A 19,266-nucleotide genomic window follows, 5' to 3' on the forward strand; every position below is an offset into this window, starting at 1 on the left:
AACCCCCCTAAAGATCTATTGTTTATTTATGTCATCCAAGGAAACCTCATACAAAATTTTGTGTGTGTTTTGAGGCCATGTAGGAATTGACGATACGTTATTTCTTAACCATGTGTTTTCTTGAATGGTGGTCTACGTCTCAGGGTGAAACCTCGGTAGCCTAAGAGCATCTCCAACCGTTAGCCTCCCCAGGATGCATAAAAATCGTCCCTGGGGGTGAGCCGGCGATTCGTTCGGCGCTGGGGGCAGTTTTGCGCCCAGTCGTCGCCCCCAGTCGCCGATTTTGGCCCATTTTTTAAGCCCCATTTCGGCGAAAAAGGCCCATATGGGTGAGAATAGGCCCATATTCGGCGTGGTTCGCCGTGGCTCGGCGTTCAATTATCAACATAAATATTTTATTTATCACATATTTCATCACAGAAAATTCAAATACTTCAACAACAAATAGTTCAATACAAATTATATAGTTCAACAAATAAAAACTCATATTTCATCACACGTCGCGCCCGGTGTCGCCCTTCAGCCTCCATAGGTGCTCTATCAGATCTTATGCTGCAGTTGATGATGCACCTGACCCTGCCTGTGGTATGGTTCAGTGTCAAACACTGGCTCTTCCTGCACCGGCGCCGAGCCACCTCGCCGCGGCTTTTCATTGCTCGCCAGCAGCTGGGCAAGGGCGGCGAGCACCATGAGATGCTCTTCTTCCTGGACGTCGGCCTCGGCTTCCTCCTCCAGCAGCGCGGCGAGCACTTCCTCGTCATCCGAGTCCATCGCCGAGGCAGGCAAATCGCCGAACACCTTGCGCGCGGTGGGTGTGCACCCGCCGCTAAACTGCCCCTCCGCGGCCGGAAACGGCGGCCGGAAACGCCCAGCTGGTGTCGGAGGGGCTGCCGCGGCGAACCTCTGCTATTTTTCCGGTGGGGAATGGCTATCTACCGGTGAAGGGCGGCAGGGCGGCGCCGGGATATACCTAGTGGCGGCCGAGAGCGCGGGGGGTGGGAGGCGAGCCGGGGAAGAAAATCTTGACTTTTCACCTGACGGCGTGGGCCAGCCGCGCTTTTCCCTTGCGCCGGAGCCCCCAAGCGCCCCCAGCGCGCCGGGTTCGGCCTGCGGCCGCCGGGCGGAAAAAAGGGCCGAACCGGCGCTTTTCGTCGTCCTGGGGGCGCGACTGGGCCGTTTTTTTGGCGCCGGCGCCGAAAAAGTCGCCTGGGGGACCTGTTGGGGACGCGGCTGGAGATGCTCTAACTCTGCCCCTCAATTAATTGACACTTACCAAATTTATAAAAATGGCTCTGGGGAAGCACCTTTTATTTCAGTATCATGTTGAATTTGGACAACAAACAACGACATTAAGTCACATTTCTTATAGTCCATGTTTTATAAGGACTCTATGCAACATGCTCCTCATTAACAGTTCGGTCTCACAATATTAACTCTAATAATCCATATTGATACTTCTCTACCTCAACTGCATTGTGGTCCACCCCATGCAAATAACCTACTACGGGGAACCCAAGTCTGTTAATACAATCGACGGCATAATGGCATTGGTTTACCGAACTCACATGGTCCAGTTGAGAATGGAGTTCAAGTTGATATAATGGCAAAGTATAGATAGCGTTTTTCTTGTATGATCAGTACGTAGATATGGTCTATCTGCTAAGATCAGCATAATATCATGGGTGTTTGCAAGAAATGGATATATCAATATCAACATAGGAAGATGAGGGGGCTTTTAGTGTTTCCCCGCTATTGTTTTTTCAGAACATGCTAGATATCAGTGCACTTGTATATTGAGATAGAAAGGAAAGTTTTCTAAAGGGGAGGGTCGAGCGCCAAGAAAAGGCAGCCCCAAAATCCCCCCATCTACCCCAAAGATGCACACTACATGATTACTCTCTAAGGCTACCATTTCCTACCAATCGACTTCCACTCACGACATTGGGATTAAATCATGTCACTAATTACTCTAGGTAGAAGGAAGGCCTTCTTGAAAACTCTAGCGAAGGGTGCATACAATGATGAAATTGACCCCCTGCCGAAATTGGCCCAGGGTTAGGTGCTGGAACCTAGACCACAAATCAAAGGCTGGGTCTGCTGTATCTGGAGAGTTGGTATGAAAATTCCTCTCTTTTGTTGAGCTCAATGAATCGATCTTCAACCATTTGGGTTGTGATGCAGCCTAGATGTTTGCAACATTGTAGAGGTTTTGCATAATTAATCTGCTTCAGACAAATGTGGTTATAGATGATGGGTAGATAGGCTTTTGGATTTTACTCCCCTTTTGTGTACAACGAGTGTTGTTCTCAGAGCTATGATACAATGTTATTTTCCGCTACCTCCTTGTTTTATGCTTTCAGACTTATGGTTTATTTTCATCTCTTAATGCAATGCTAATGCAACAATTTCTTAGCTTACATTTAATTTTCTCCTATGACTATATGTCCACTTTGTTTATTGTTTTTACAAGCCATTCATGAGTCTTTTTTTTTACCTCTAGCAACTAGTAAATGTTGCACTGGCATTCCCATATCGGAGGGAAAACTTTTAAAAACTTATATTAGTCGGCAGAATGTAAGGCTTTGCCTCTCACATGTTTTCTCATGCTTAAGGGAGAACCTGCAGGAGATATAACAATGTAAAGGTACCCAGGAGCTGCTTTTATTAGGTAATATTAGCCTCACGGCCGGGGAATTGGTAATTAACCACCTTCAACTAATCATGTGTGATGTTATGATTCAAAATTCAGATTTTCATATCATGCTAAGAATTAATATAAAACATCAAAAATTTAGACTAGAGAAGTTAGATGATGCAATATTTTTCATATCCTTTAACATTGCCTGTAACTTGCATGTGCCTTGGGATGCGTGCAAATATGATTTCTTGTCAGATATAGATTTATTAAGTGGGGGCTTGGTGTGTCTTGAGTTTGTGTTGGCTAGTCACTATGGCAGAATGGGTGTAGTTTAGATGGTAGCTAGTGAACCTGTTATTTTTGTAGTTTTCGTGGGGATTTTCTCTAGTTGCTAAATTTCTACTTGTATCGAATGGTAGAGTTCCTGCCCAAGGTGCGAGAAAGTACAATCAATGGAACGGGGGCTGGACTTTTTCCGCTGGCTAAAGCTGTAGCACGTGTAACAAGTAACAACAAAACTCAAATAACATACCTGGACATGGTTTCATAATATAAGAGAGAGATTAATTAGCTAAACTACTATTGTTAAAAAAAAATCAAAAATATTATTGCACAATAAACCATTACACCGCTTACTTCTTTGTATATGAAAAGAAGTAACAAATTCGTATGGCACACACAGCAAGCCCGCCAGCTAGCATTGCTCAACCTCCAAAGCCAAATTAAGCATATGTTTAAAAGCATAAAACATTTTTAGAACGCGCGGTTAGGCTTGTCCCATAGGAAGAAGTATATCTGAAAAAACCAATGCACACACACACTTCTACTAGCTAGCTATTTTGCGCTTTGGGAGAGCATTATTAAGTCCTACCTTGAGGATAAAAGTTGCAATCCATACCACCGATCGATCAGCTCCATCTTCTTCAGGATATCGATCGATCCAGCGTTGTACTAGCTAGCTAGGTGGCAGCTAGCTTCCTGTCTGGTCATGGAAAGCTCTCGCCGAGCTCAAGGATAAGCTTTGGGAGCCCAGGTCATCAACTGGGAACTGATCGGCCTCGGACGAGTAGTAAACCAGCTGATGCGACCTTGGAGCCAAGGAGAGTAACGATGGGAATGCCGAGTGGTGAGCCGCGGCGGCGGCAGCGATCGAGACCTGCGCCGAGCCAGCGCCGCCGCTCTGGTGCACACTGCTGTTATTCCATGACTCGCCGGTGAAATTGTATGGTATCCCGCTGTTGACCAGTCCGAGGTTGTTGTTGAGCCCCATGAACCGGTGGTAGCCGAACCTCCCCATGTTGTGGTGAGCTCCACCGCCGTCTGCGTCGGCCCCGGCCTTGACGCCACCATCTCCGGCGAGGGTGGACGCGAAGTGACAGAACTTGTCATCGACGTGCGGCATGAGCGGCATGGAGGAGGAGGTCATCATGTGGTCCATGAGGTCGACCTGGTGCGGCGGGAACTGGAGCGGCGGCAGCTTGTCGATCTCGTGGCGGGCCGCGTTGAGCAGCCAGTCGACGACCTTGCTGGGCTGGTTAAGGCCCAGCCGGTCCTGCAGGTCGTAGAGCTGGATCGCCGTCTGCACGGACAGCCGCACGCGCCGGTCGCGGAGACCCTTGACGGTCTTCACCTTGCTGTGGCGGTCCTTGCCGCCGAAGACGCGCGACACGCGCACTATCCGTGACTCCGTCTGCGACGACCATTGCCGCGACGTAGCCACCGCTGCCGCGTGCTTCCGCGCTAGCTCCTGCTCCTCCTCCGCCGCCGACTGCTGCTGCTGGTTGTTGCCGCTCATCATCTCAAGTGACCTCCGACGACGAGGCGCATCGTCGATCGGCTTTCGATCGTCCGCTAGCTAGCTTCACCTGCCATATCACATCATCAGCTCGATTAATTAACATCGCATGCAGCTGCAGGCCTGCAGCTAGCAGGGAGATTTAATGGTGTTTGTACAGGAGCAAGCCACCAATCAAGCATGCACCAGCAGTCCACCACTGTGCCCGAACGGCGCGCAGGGGTCTACCGGTCGATGTGCGCCACGTACGTACTGTTCCATCGGCAACGGGGGGAATGGGATTGGGAGAGGAGAGCGCGCGCGGCAGCTTTATTCAAGCTGCATGCAACTGCTGCAGCAGGGTAGATGGAAATGGAACAACAGCAGCTTGAGCCCCCCATGGACGCTGTGGATGCGCAGGCCCGCGCGGCACGATCTGCATGCGGTGCCAAGAGAATGATTCCATGGTTGAACATATGAACCGCCGCCAGCCCCGCCATCAGACCTCTTTGATTGTTCTGCAGTCGAGTTATGAATCGGGGTCGTGCTACAAGTCTCACTTCTGGGCCTCTGTGAAACGAGGGGAGGGGGTTTGTACTGAGTGCTAGGCTGCTAGCAGCTGCTTCCTTTTCATAATCCTGCAGGCCTGTCTGTCATACAGCCTAAATTACTACTAATTCCGTGGATTCGATTGGGATTTCTTGAACTAAAAGTCTGTGGTGTCAGTGATTAGTACTACAAGCGATGAGAATGGGTAATTCAAACTATTCGGTTCAGATCGGGCGCTCCCACAAGGAAAAAGGAGAAGAGAGAGAAAGAGAAATGGTACTCCAGCTCGGGATCCAGTGCAGTTTAGGTTTTGATACAAGAACACTTCGGTGGGAAAGGGAAATAATCTTATCAAGGACTTAAAAATTCCAAAGAATCTTTATACAAAGCGAGACGGATTAACAAATCTAGCTCAGATCCGCCGCATGAAATTCTAATCAAGGACCACCAAAAGGCACCAAAAATTTAAGAAATCCCACAAAATCCTATCAGTACGTCCGCGATCTCCAGTTCCATAGAAAGAATCAACAAATCAAAACAACTACGTATATAAACGAGATGTGGCGGAATTAAGGAAGCACACTCACAAGAACTTCACCGAGCTTTGCTAGCTAGGCAGCTCCAGGCCCGCTGCGGCGCGCGGAGCTGCCCGGTCTCTCCGGCCAGCCAGCTCGCGGTCAGCTTCCGTAGACGAACCCTAGCTAGCTGCTAGCTGCCAGGTAGCTTGAGAGCGGCAGCGGGAGCGAGAGCGAGCTAGCGAATTAGGATGTGGCAGTGAAGCGTGTGGGGGGTATTTACAGTACTGCTGCGACTGCATAAATGGTGGGATCGCATCGATCGATCAGCAGCAGCTAGCGTCGCTGTCGCGTGTCCCTGTCCTTTTACCACCATAGCTCTGTGTTGTGTTGCTCCCCCGCCTCACTTCACTGCATCCATCGATCCCCTCCCGGACCCCTCCCTCCACCCACCTGTACGTACATAGCGGTGGCTGACCTGGCCACTGGCTCATAGTCATAGGGCTACGTGAGCATAAATGTGATGTCCGCACTTGAGCTTCATCACTTCCCCGCAAAAAAGTAGGAGTAAAAAAAAAACTTGAGCTCACGCGTGTAACACGTACAAGGTTGTTCCTTCTTATCGTGAAATTGACCAGCAATATATGGCTATATGACAACCGGGTGTTATCCTCCTTCTCGAAAAAAGCCAAATCATTCATTTTAGGGACACTCCTCTCGGACACATCTACTATAGCAACCAATAAGTCCTGTTTGTTCCTGTTTAGTGTTGCGAGCTGGGACTAATTTTTGCTGGAGGCATTCTTGGATATGCATGGGACTACCTCGAAAAGACGTCTTATATGTTGGTACGGAGACAATACTAGTTGGCATGAAATGATAAGGTAAAATATGCTTGACCTAACATTTTACCCGCGCGCGCATGCATGCAGTGGCAAGGAGCGGCGAAATTTGTGTTGACATTGACATGCAACACTTGTGCCTATGGATTATCAGCAGTTAGCAGCTAGCTTAGCTAGCTAGCTAGCATGCCAGCCGATTTGCCTTTTTAGAAGCTAGAATCCGAAGCTTGCAAGAGCAAGTTGTGAATTCTGCCATTTGCCAGCGCCTTAAGGCTGAAGCATGGCTAGTGCATGCACAACTTTGAGATATGTTGCTAGATTGCTTACATATTGGGCTTTCCAATATTTGGACCGGATACACTACCGCGCGCACCTTTACAAATCTTTCGACGTCGAGGTCTAGGAGGCTACCTAGTTTAGGCTAGGGACCATTCTTCTTTGCAGCATCAACTAGAGCAGGACCACGCCAGCTTTTATCCACGGTAAAGACATAAATTTTGGAACAAGAAAGGAGGGAAATAATCAGACAGAATGACTACCATGTGAGGTTAGATGAATTGATTCAGACTAGTTCATCTTGAATCTTGACGTATTCATACAATTTCAGTATCCAAGCATGCGCCGGGTGGTGCTGCTCTTCTGATTCCCGCCAATTCCTTTGCTCTATAGCTGGGGTTGTTTTTTTTTTGACTGCCTTCAAGTTTCGCTCATTATAGCACCTTCTCTTAAAAATTAGTACTATAAAAAGTCTTGGGCGCATGATCAAGGCCTTTTCTTTTATTTTTTTGCGAGAGATCAAGGCCTTTTCTGTCCTAAGGAAACCATGCGTGCATGTTGAGATATTAGGCTGGCTATGGTGATATCTTAGCCGGTATCATGTGGTCCATTCAAACGCGTCCCCTCTCTGAGCGCGTCCCCTCCCCCTCCTTGCGCCGGCGGCTACTCCGGCCCCGGCGGCCACCTCTCCCCCGCCGGCCTCCATCCCGGAGCCGGCGTCCAGCCATGGCAGAGAGGGTCTCGTTATCCGCGGCTTCTTTCGACCTGCCGCCGTCCCCCCTTCCGCCGTCTTCGCGCCCTAGGCCGGTGCTGTGGTCGCTTCTGGTGGTTCCCGACGTGGTCGGCACGACGCATGGGCCGATCGTGCAGGGGGCGCCTTCCCGCCCCGCTGCGCCGCCGGAGGCTGTGCGTGCGGTGTGGCAGACCCGTGGTGACCGTGGGGGGCAGGCGCCGCGCCCGCGGTCTTCGCCTCGCCAGATCCGGCGGTCCCCTCCGGGCAGGTGGCCGGACATCCTTCCCTCCCCCAGGCCGCCGCGTGGGCGCATCCCGGCGATGCTCATCGGCTGCTGCTACAACTGCGGTGATGTGAGGCACATCTCGGCCATGTGCACGAACCCGCCGGTGTGCGTGCGCTGCGGGGAGGTGGGGCACATCTCAAAGGACTGCACTTTGCCGTGCCATCGTCCTCGTCCGCGCAGTTCGTCTCCGGAGGATCGACCTAGGCCGCCGCCGGCGCTCCGGCCTCAGCTCCCGCAGCCCTTGCTAGTGGTGGTGCCGCCGCCCTCGCGGGTTTCACCGCCACCGGCATCGTTGGGGCTCCCGCTTCTGCCGCCTCCTCCTCCAGGCTCGCCCTCTCCTGGTGCGGTGTGGGCCGGGGCCTCTTGGAGCCAGGTGGTTCGTTCGGGGTCCGGGTCGATGGCCAGTGTGGCTGGGCCGGGCTTCTCGATGCCCTTCGCGCCGGCGACGGAGTTGGAGCATGGCGCGTCCTCAGGTGCTTCGCAGGCAGTGGCGGAGGAGCAGGTAGATTGTTGTTTCATGGAGGCTGGGCAAGATCTCCGGGCCATGGAGGAGGAACTGGCTCGTGCGGTGGTGGTCTCGGTTGTCGGCTCGAGGCAGCTGGCGGATCTGGCGGCGGTGGCGGCCGTCATGGTGGAGGAGTTCGAGCTAGCGCCGTTGGACATGTCGATCAGAGCGTACTACCCGGAAGATTTTCTGGTGCTCCGTCGTTCGGTGGAAATCAGGAACATGCTGGTCAGACGGGGCTGGGTAGGCACGCCGCAGTTCGACCTCCTGCTCAGGCCATGGTCTCGCCGGGCTCGAGCGACGGCAATCTCCATGCCGTACCTCGTCCCGCTGGCGCTGTGGGGCGTGTCGGCGAATGCCTGGACAAGGAGGACGGCCGATACTCTGCTCCATGGACTGGGCATCGTGGTCAAGGTGGCGGCGACAACGGAGGCGCGGAATGACATGTCGGGGTTTCGGGTGTGGCTGCGTACTGACGATCCGGCGAGAATCCCATCCCGTCGCATTCTCGTCGTGGAAGAACTGGACAGAAGGAGTGCTCGGGCCTTGGAGGTGGTTGACGCGGCGGATGCACTGTGGTACCCGATCTCCATCGTTCGAGAGGAAGGGGCCGTCCGGCTGGGGCCGCAGGTGGGTGCGCCGCCGCCGCCTCCGCCTTGGCCGCCTTAGGAGGGGCGCGGGCACGGTGGGCCCTGGGTCGGCTGCTGCTCATGGAGGCCATGGCCCTCCTGCGGGGGGTGGCCAGGCTCAACATTCGGCTTCGGGCCTCGTCGGCGGGTTCGGCGCCAATCCAGAGGCGTCAAAGGGAGGTTCAAGTTGGTCTCCTCGTCGGTCAACAAAGGCAGAAAAGCGGAGTGGACCCAGGGGTTGATGACTCGGCATGTGCAATCATGGGGCCATGCGAGTCAGAGGCGGTCAGTTCGGAGGGATCAATTTGTCCGTTGGAGGCGGACCCTGGGAGAGTGCGGATTGGTAGCTGGGATCCACCCTCTGCGGAAAGTGTGGTGGGACCCAGTGAAGGAAATATGCCCTAGAGGCAATAATAAAGTATTATATATTTCCTTATATCATGATAAATGTTTATTGTTCATGCTAGAATTGTATTAACCAGAAACATAATACATGTGTGAATATATATAGACAAACAGAGTGTCACTAGTATGCCTCTACTTGACTAGCTCGTTAATCAAAGATGATTATGTTTCCTAGCCATAGACATAAGTTGTCATTTGATTAACGAGATCACCTCATTAGGAGAATGACGTGATTGACTTGACCCATTCCGTTAGCTTAGCACCCGATCGTTTAGTATGTTGCTATTGCTTTCTTCATGACTTATACATGTTTCTATGACTATGAGATTATGCAACTCCCGTTTACCGGAGGAACACTTTGTGTGCTACCAAACGTCACAACGTAAATGGGTGATTATAAAGGTGCTCTACAGGTGTCTCCAAAGGTACTTGTTGGGTTGGCGTATTTTGAGATTAGGATTTGTCACTCCGATTGTCGGAGAGGTATCTCTGGGCCCACTCGGTAATGCACATCACTATAAGCCTTGCAAGCATTGTGACTAATGAGTTAGTTGCGGGATGATGTGTTAAGGAACGAGTAAAGAGACTTGCCGGTAACGAGATTGAACTAGGTATCGAGATACCGACGATCAAATCTCGGGCAAGTAACATACCGGTGACAAAGGGAACAACGTATGTTGTTATGCGGTCTGACCGATAAAGATCTTCGTAGAATATGTGGGATCCAATATGGGCATCCAGGTCCCGCTATTGGTTATTGACCGGAGACGTGTCTCGGTCATGTCTACATAGTTCTCGAACCCGTAGGGTCCGCACGCTTAACGTTACGATGGCAGTTTTATTGAGTTTTGATGTACCGAAGGAGTTCGGAGTCCCGGATGAGATCGGGGATATGACGAGGAGTCTCGAAATGGTCGAGACGTAAAAATCGATATATTGGACGACTATATTCGGACTTCGGAAAGGTTCCGAGTGATTCGGGTATTTTTCGGAGTACCGGAGAGTTACGGGAATACGTATTGGGCCTTATTGGGCCATACGGGAAAAAAGGAAAAGGGCCTCAAGGGTGGCCGCACCCCTCCCCTTGGTCTGGTCCGAATTGGACTAGGGAAGGGGGGCGCCCCCTTCCTTCCTTCTCTTTTTCCGTTCCTCTTTTCCTATTCCATATGGAAGGTGGAATCCTACTAGGACTAGGGAGTCCCAGTAGGACTCCACACTTGGTGCGCCCCCTCCTAGGGCCGGCCTCCTCCTCCCTTGCTCCTTGATGCACCGCTAGGTGACAGACCTATTGCAGGAGCAGATGCAGACGTTATGAACGTTTGGCTAGCTCAATATGATGACTACTTGATAGTTTAGTGCACCATGCTTAACGGCTTAGAATCGGGACTTCAAAGAGGTTTTGAACGTCATGGACCATATGAGATGTTCCAGGAGTTGAAGTTAATATTTCAAGCAAATACCCGAGTTGAGAGATATGAAGTCTCCAACAAGTTCTATAGCTAAAAGATGGAAGAGAATCGCTCAACTAGTGAGCATGTGCTCAGGTTGTCTGGGTACTTCGCTTGAATCAAGTGGGAGTTTATCTTCCAGATAAAATAGTGATAGACAGAATTCTCTAGTCACCATCACCAAGTTAGTAGAACTTCGTGATGAACTATAGTATGCAAGGGATGACGAAAGTAATTCCGAGCTCTTCGTGATGCTGAAATCGACGAAGGTAGAAATCAAGAAAAACATCAAGTGTTGATGGTTGACGAGACCACTTCAAGTGTTGATGGTTGACAAGACCACTAGTTTCAAGAAAAAAGGCAAAGGGAAGAAGGGGAACTTCAAAAGAACGGCAAGCAAGTTGCTACTCAAGTGAAGAAGCCCAAGTCTGTACCTAAGCATGAGACTAAGTGCTTCTACTGCAAAGGGACTGGTCACTGGAGGCGGAACTGCCCCAAGTATTTGGTGGATAAGAAGGATGGCAAAGTGAACAAAGGTATATTGGATATACATGTTATTGATGTGTACTTACTAGTGTTTATAGCAACCCCTCAGTATTTGATACTGGTTCAGTTGCTAAAGAGTAGTAACTCGGAAACGGGAGTTGCAGAATAAACAGAGACTAGTAAAAGGCGAGGTGACGATGTGTGTTGGAAGTAGTTCCAAGATTGATATGATCATCATCGCACACTCCCTATACTTTCGGGATTAGTGTTGAAACTAAATAAGTGTTATTTTTTGTTTGTGTTGAGCATGAATATGATTTGATCATGTTTATTGCAATACGGTTATTCATTTAAGTTAGAGAACAATTGTTGTTATGTTTACATGAATAAAAACCTTTTATGGTCATACACACCAACGAAAATGGTTTGTTGGATCTCGATCATAATGATACACATATTCATAATATTGAAGCCAAAAGATGCAAAGTTAATAATGATAGTGCAACTTATTTGTGGCACTGCCATTTAGGTCATATTGGTGTAAAGCGCATGAAGAAACTCCATACTGATGGGATTTTGGAATCAATTGATTATGAATCACTTGATGCTTGCGAACCGTGCCTCATGGGCAAGATGACTAAAAGGCCGTTCTCCAGAACTATAGAGAGAGCAACAGATTTGTTGGAAATCATACATACAGATGTATGTGGTCCGATGAATATTGAGGCTCGTAGCAGGTATCATTATTTTCTGACCTTCACAGATGATTTGAGCGGATATGGGTATATCTACTTAATGAAACAGAAGTCTGAAACATTTGAAAAGTTCATATAATTTCAGAGTGAAGCGGAAAATCATCGTAACAAGAAAATAAAGTTTCTACGATCTGATCGTGGAGAAGAGTATTTGAGTTACGAGTTTGGCCTTCAGTTAAAACAATGTGAAATTGTTTCACTACTCACGCCACCTGGAACACCACAGTGTAATGGTGTGTCCGAACATCGTAACCGTACTTTATTAGATATGGTGCGATATATGATGTCTCTTACCGATCTACCACTATCATTTTCGGGTTATGCATTAGAGACAGCTACATTCACGTTAAATAGGGCACCATCAAAATCCGTTGAGACGACGCCTTATGAACTGTGGTTTGGCAAGAAACCAAAGTTGTCGTTTCTTAAAGTTTGGGGTTGCGATGCTTATGTGAAAAAGTTTCATCCTGACAAGCTCAAACCCAAATCGGAGAAATGTGTCTTCATAGGATACCCAAAGGAGACAGTTGGGTACACCTTCTATCACAGATCCGAAGGCAAGACATTCGTTGCTTAGTATGGATCCTTTCTAGAGAAGGAGTTTCTCTCGAAAGAAGTGAGTGGGAGGAAAGTAGAACTTGATGAGGTAACTGTACCTGCTCCCTTATTGGAAAGTAGTTCATCACAGAAATCTGTTCCTATGACTCCTACACCAATTAGTGAGGAAGTTAATGATGATGATCATGTAACTTCAGATCAAGTGACTACCAAAACCTCGTAGGTAAACTAGAGTAAGATCTGCACCAGAGTGGTACGGTAATCCTGTTCTGGAGGTTATGTTACTAGACCATGACGAACCTACGAACTATGAGGAAGCGATGATGAGCCCAGATTCCGGGAAATGGCTTGAGGCCATGAAATCTGAGATGAGATCCATGTATGAAGAACAAAGTATGGACTTTGGTTGACTTGCCCGATGATCGGCGAGCCATTGAGATTAAATGGATCTTCAAGAGGAAGACAGACGCTGATAGTAGTATTACTATCTACAAAGCTAGAATTGTCGCTAAAGGTTTTCGACAAGTTCAAGGTGTTGACTACGATGAGAGAGTTTCTCACTCGTATCTATGCTTAAAGTCTGTCTAAAGCATGTTAGCAATTGCCGCATTTTATGAAATCTGGCAAATGGATAAACAAAACTACATTCCTTAATGGATTTATTAAAGAAGAGTTGTATATGATGCAACCAGGAGGTTTTGTCAATCCTAAAAGTGCTAACAAAATATGCAAGCTCCAGCGATCCATCTATGGACTGGTGCAAGCATCTCGGAGTTGGAATATACGCTTTGATAAGTTGATCAAAGGATATAGTTTTATACAGACTTGCGGTGAAGCCTGTATTTACAAGAAAGTGAGTGGGAGCACTACAACATTTCTGATAAGTATATGTGAATGACATATTGTTGATCAGAAATAATGTAGAATTATTCTGCAAAGCATAAAGGAGTGTTTGAAAGGAGTTTTTCAAAGAAAGACCTCGGTGAAGCTGCTTACATATTGAGCATCAAGATCTATAGAGATAGATCAAGACGCTTGATAAGTTTTTTCAATGAGTACATACCTTAACAAGATTTTGAAGTAGTTCAAAATAGAACAGTCAAAGAAAAGAGTTTCTTGCCTGTGTTACAAGGTGTGAAATTGAGTAAGACTCAAAGCCCGACCACGGCAGAAGATAGAAAGAGAATGAAAGTCATTCCCTCTGCCTTGGCCATAGGTTCTATAAAGTATCCCATGCTGTGTACCAGATCTATTGTATACCCTACATTGATTTTGGCAAGGGAGTACAATAGTGATCTAGGAGTAGATCACTGGACAGCGGTCAAAGTTATCCTTAGTGGAATAAGGATATGTTTCTCGATTATGGAAGTGACAAAAGGTTCGTCGTAAAGGGTTACGTCGATGCAAGTTTTGACACTAAATCTAGATGACTCTAAGTCTCGGTCTAGATACATATTGAAAGTGGGAGCAATTAGCGAGAGTAGCTCCGTGAAGAGCATTGTAGACATAGATATTTGCAAAATACTTATGGATCTGAATGTGACAGACCCGTTGACTAAAATTATCTCACAATCAAAACATGATCACACCTTAGTACTCTTTGGGTGTTAATCACATAGCGATGTGAACTAGATTATTGACTCTAGTAAACACTTTGAGTGTTGGTCACATAGAGATGTGAACTATGGGTGTTAATCACATGGTGATGTGAATTATTGATGTTAAATCACATGGCGATGTGAACTAGATTATTGACTCTAGTGCAAGTGGGAGACTGAAGGAAATATGCCCTAGAGGCAATAATAAAGTATTATATATTTCCTTATATCATGATAAATGTTTATTGTTCATGCTAGAATTGTATTAACCGGAAACATAATACATGTGTGAATATATATAGACAAATAGAGTGTCACTAGTATGCCTCTACTTGACTAGCTCGTTAATCAAAGATGGTTATGTTTCCTAGCCATAGACATAAGTTGTCATTTGATTAACGAGATCACCTCATTAGGAGAATGACGTGATTGACTTGACCCATTCCGTTAGCTTAGCACCCGATCGTTTAGTATGTTGCTATTGCTTTCTTCATGACTTATACATGTTCCTATGACTATGAGATTATGCAACTCCCGTTTACCGGAGGAACACTTTGTGTGTTACCAAACGTCACAACGTAAATGGGTGATTATAAAGGTGCTCTACAGGTGTCTCCAAAGGTACTTGTTGGGTTGGCGTATTTCGAGATTAGGATTTGTCACTCCGATTGTCGGAGAGGTATCTCTGGGCCCACTCGGTAATGCACATCACTATAAGCCTTGCAAGCATTGTGACTAATGAGTTAGTTGCGGGATGATGTGTTACGGAACGAGTAAAGAGACTTGCCGGTAACGAGATTGAACTAGGTATCGAGATACCGACGATCAAATCTCGGGCAAGTAACATACCGGTGACAAAGGGAACAACGTATGTTGTTATGCGGTCTGACCGATAAAGATCTTCGTAGAATATGTGGGATCCAATATGGGCATCCAGGTCCCGCTATTGGTTATTGACCGAAGACGTGTCTCGGTCATGTCTACATAGTTCTCGAACCCGTAGGGTCCGCACGCTTAACGTTACGATGACAGTTTTATTGAGTTTTGATGTACCGAAGGAGTTCGGAGTCCCGGATGAGATCGGGGATATGACGAGGAGTCTCGAAATGGTCGAGACATAAAAATCGATATATTGGACGACTATATTCGGACTTCGGAAAGGTTCCGAGTGATTCGGGTATTTTTCGGAGTACCGGAGAGTTACGGGAATACGTATTGGGCCTTATTGGGCCATACGGGAAAGAAGGAAAAGGGCCTCAAGGGTGGCCGCACCCCTCCCCTTGGTCTGGTCCGAATTGGACTAGGGAAGGGGGGCGCCCCCTTCCTTCCTTCTCTTTTTCCCTTCCTCTTTTCCTATTCCATATGGAAGGTGGAATCCTACTAGGACTAGGGAGTCCTAGTAGGACTCCACACTTGGTGCGCCCCCTCCTAGGGCCGGCCTCCTCCTCCCTTGCTCCTTTATATACGGGGGCAGGGGGGCACCCCATAGACACAACAATTGATCCTTGAGATCTCTTAGCCGTGTGCGGTGCCCCCCTCCACCATATTACACCTCGATAATACCGTTGCGGAGCTTAGGCGAAGCCCTGCGTCGGTGGAACATCATCATCGTCACCACGCCGTCGTGCTGACGAAACTCTCCCTCAACACTCGGCTGGATCGGAGTTCGAGGGACGTCATCGAGCTGAACGTGTGTAGAACTCGGAGGTGCCGTACGTTCGGTACTTGATCGGTCGGATCGTAAAGACGTACGACTACATCAACCGCGTTGTGATAACGCTTGCGCTATCGGTCTACGCGGGTACGTGGACAACACTCTTCCCTCTCGTTGCTATGCATCACCATGATCTTGCGTTTGCGTAGGAATTTTTTTGAAATTACTACGTTCCCCAACACCCAGGAGAGATATGGTCGGGCATCGGGTTGAGTGTGGCTCTCCGCGGGCCGACAGCTGTGGCAGGCCTGGTCTGGGGGTTCTGCAGCCTGATTGCTCGGCGACCATTGACTCTCCGCGTGCCGACGGTATTGGTGGGCCTGGGCTCAGTGCTTTACAATCAATGGATGAGCATCATCCGCCCTCCACGCCTGGGGCGTCGCGGGTGCTCAGGTTCGGGCAGTGGGCCCTAACCCTGCAGGAGGAGGAAGCGACAAGTGATCAGGCTGGCTGCGAGATTTGTGCGTGGACCGAGGAGGATTTGGGAGCTTCTGTCTGGTCGCTATTGGTGGGATCGTGGGCCAGATAATCAGAGACAAGTGGGCCCGCTATGCATGCGGATGGGACGTGCCCATGCACGCTAGAACGTAGAGAGGGCTGGTTTCCTGTGAGCCTATCTGATCAGGCTGACACGCCGGTGGAGGGTGCTGCCATGGCCATTCCGACCCAGCCTTCACCCCGGGATCAGGTTGCCATGATCTGTGCTGAACTAATGCAGGCACTCTCCCCTCTGTTGTCGCAGCCCAAGAACAGGGACCCACCTCAGAAACAGCGGAAGCCAAGGCAGAAGCGGGTGCCGGTTACCTCTCCGCGCCGGAGTGTCAGACTAGCCAAGGGAGGAAGTGGATCGAAGGCATCCAAGCAGCAGTCGGTGCTAATTAGGAAGCTGTGCCTCATGCACGAGGGGGATGTGATCACTGATGAGGCGCTTCAAGCCTACGTCGACTTGTTTGACAAGCCACTGGTGGAGAGCCACGTTAGGGCAATTTTAGCCTCGTTCGGCTGGGACTCAGAGGCGTTGCCGTTGGCCGGAGACGATGATGGAGTGGTAGTTGGTTCGTAGTGCCTTGGTGCACCATGGTAGTCGTGGTGGGTCATTGTTATGGCTGCACAACCCCCGAAAATGTTAGTGTGGAACGTGCGCGGACTAAACTCCACGGCACGACGTAGCTCGGTTTATCAGGTAGTGGAGGCGGCTCGGGCAAGCACTGTGTGCCTTCAAGAGACTAAGATGGAGATCATGACGAGCGAAATTTTAAAGCAATGCCTGGGTAATAGATTTGAAGACTTTTACTATGTGCCAGCCGTGGGCACGCGTGGTGGTATTCTACTTGCATGGGATAGAGTGGTAGTTTCGGCCTCTAATAGGCATGTCACGGCAAACACACTAACTGCGCTCTTCAAGCATGGAGAGGCCATGTGGTGGTTGACAGGTGTGTATGGTCCGCAAAGTGATGTTGAGTGAGGGATTCCTGGACTAAGGGGTCCTCGGGCGTCCAACCTGTTGGACATGGGCCGGAGTAATGGGCTGTGAAGATACAAGACCGAAGACTCTCTCCCGTGTCCGAATAGGACTCTCCTTGGCGTGGAAGGCATGCTAGGCGTCCAAATATGAAGATTCCTTTTTCTGTAACCGACTTCATGTAACCCTAGATCCCTCCGGTGTCTATATAAACTGGAGGGCTAGGTCCGTAGAGGCCAATACTCATAATTATAGTCATACAGGCTAGACTTCTAGGGTTTTAGCCATTACGATCTCGTGGTAGATCAACTCTTGTAATACTCATATTCATCAAGATCAATCAAGCAGGAAGTAGGGTATTACCTCCATAGAGAGGGCCCGAACCTGGATAAATATTGTGTCCCCTGTCTCCTGTTACCATCGACCTTAGACGCACAGTTCGGGACCTCCTACCCGAGATCCGCCGGTTTTGACACCGACATTGGTGCTTTCATTGAGAGTTCCACTGTGCCGTCGCCAAAAGGTTTGATGGCTCCTTCAATCATCAACAACAATGCTATCTAGGGGGAAGTCTTCCTCCTCGGACATATCTTCACGTTCGGCGGCTTCGCACTGCGGGCCGACTCGCTTGGCCATCTGGAGCAGATCGACAGATACGCCCCTGGCCATCAGGTCAGATTTGGAAGCTTGAATTACGCCGCAGATATCCGCGGAGACTTGATCTTCGACGGATTCGAGACTACGACAGCCGCTCCCTGTCGCCCCAATGAACATGACCTAAATCTGTCATCGGACCATATTCAGGAGATAGCACCTGTAACTGCTCCGGCCCTAGATCCGGAGCAGATCGCGCCATCCGAGGACGGGAAGCTCAACCCCACCACGGATGCCGCAGTCTCAGCAGCGTCAGAGCCGCACACAGACCCACCCTCGAGTGGAATCTGTGTCACCGGAGCCTCGAACTCGTTTCCGGCTACAGGTTCCGAACCATGTGCGTCTGCATGCACCGAGCTCGATCGATCGTCGATCGTCGAATTCAGCTCCACTGACATTTTTCGGCACTCGCCCGTAGGCGACGTGCTAAACTCATTGAAATCATTATCCTTAGCGGGGGGCTCACAGCCGAATTATGTCCGGTTCGAATTGGAAGCTGATGACGGAGAATTTCGTTCCACCCCCCGCCCACTTCATAGCCACTGTCAAAGACTTAACCGACATGCTCGATTACGGCTCCGAAGACATCGACGGTATGGACGACGATGCCGATGAGGAGCAGGGCCAAAACCCGCCGTTTACCGGACGCTGGACGGCCACTTCTTCATACGATGTGTATGGTGGATACACCTAAAAAAAATAACAACGATGACAAAGAAAATCCAGTCGAGGATAAACCTCCTAAGACACAACCAAAGCGTCGGTGTCAGCGGCGCCGCTCTAAGTCGCGTCGTAGAAAAGACAGCAATACCAGCACCGGAGAAAATAATACTCCGGCTGATGCCGAAGACAATGAAGACCCTGTTGAGGCAACTTCTGAACAGGAGGAACAGGAAAATGTGCAAGTTAGCCATGATGAACAGGCCATAGACAACAACTCGGAGGACAGTACTTATCTTCCGATCTCCGAGGATGAAGTGAGCGTCGGCAACGAGGATTTTATCGTGCCTGAGGAACCTCTCGAGCAGGAGCACTTGAAGCGCCGGCTAATAGCCACTGCAAGGAGCCTGGAAAAGAAGCAGCAGTTGCTGCAAGCTGACAAAGATCTGCTAAATGATAGATGGACTGATGTCCCGGCAGCCGAGGAATACGGCCTCAAGCGCCAACCCAGATGCTACCCGAAGCACAAATTGCTACCTCAGTTCGATGATGCGGCGCCAGAGCCTGTACCACGCAGTCGGGGCGATGCGGCTGACCGACCACCATGCGGTCGGGACAAAGCGGCAACTCAAGCCGAACACCAGCCCGCCCCACCTCACCGTAAAGGCAGAGATAAAACAGCTCGGGGTTATACATATGACCTCCGGCCGGCCTCTTCGGTACCGCGCATTCCCCTTTCTCACCTTGAGAGTTGGTGCAAACTTCGCCGGTGCATCCAA

At 49.4% G+C, this 19,266-nt stretch overlaps 1 protein-coding gene across 1 annotated transcript; it reads right to left on the bottom strand.

Moving 5' to 3' along the window:
* Positions 1 to 3,223: 3,223 nt before the first annotated feature.
* On the bottom strand, positions 3,224 to 5,846 carry LOC123079257 (uncharacterized). The gene is made up of 2 exons (XM_044501990.1): positions 5,549 to 5,846; positions 3,224 to 4,503 (listed from the first exon to the last, which is right to left on the bottom strand). Exon 2 carries the CDS (start codon positions 4,434 to 4,436, stop codon positions 3,609 to 3,611), a length of 828 nt encoding a protein of 275 aa, XP_044357925.1. The 5' UTR covers positions 4,437 to 4,503; positions 5,549 to 5,846; the 3' UTR covers positions 3,224 to 3,608.
* Between the last annotated feature and the right edge of the window lie 13,420 nt (positions 5,847 to 19,266).

Source organism: Triticum aestivum, chromosome 3D, assembly GCF_018294505.1.
Source record: "Triticum aestivum cultivar Chinese Spring chromosome 3D, IWGSC CS RefSeq v2.1, whole genome shotgun sequence".
Lineage (NCBI taxonomy): Eukaryota > Viridiplantae > Streptophyta > Magnoliopsida > Poales > Poaceae > Triticum > Triticum aestivum.

Coding starts and splice junctions, on each gene's coding strand:
- LOC123079257 (XM_044501990.1), bottom strand. CDS start 4,436: ATGATGAGCGGCAACAACCAGCAGCAGCAGTCGGCGGCGGAGGAGGAG.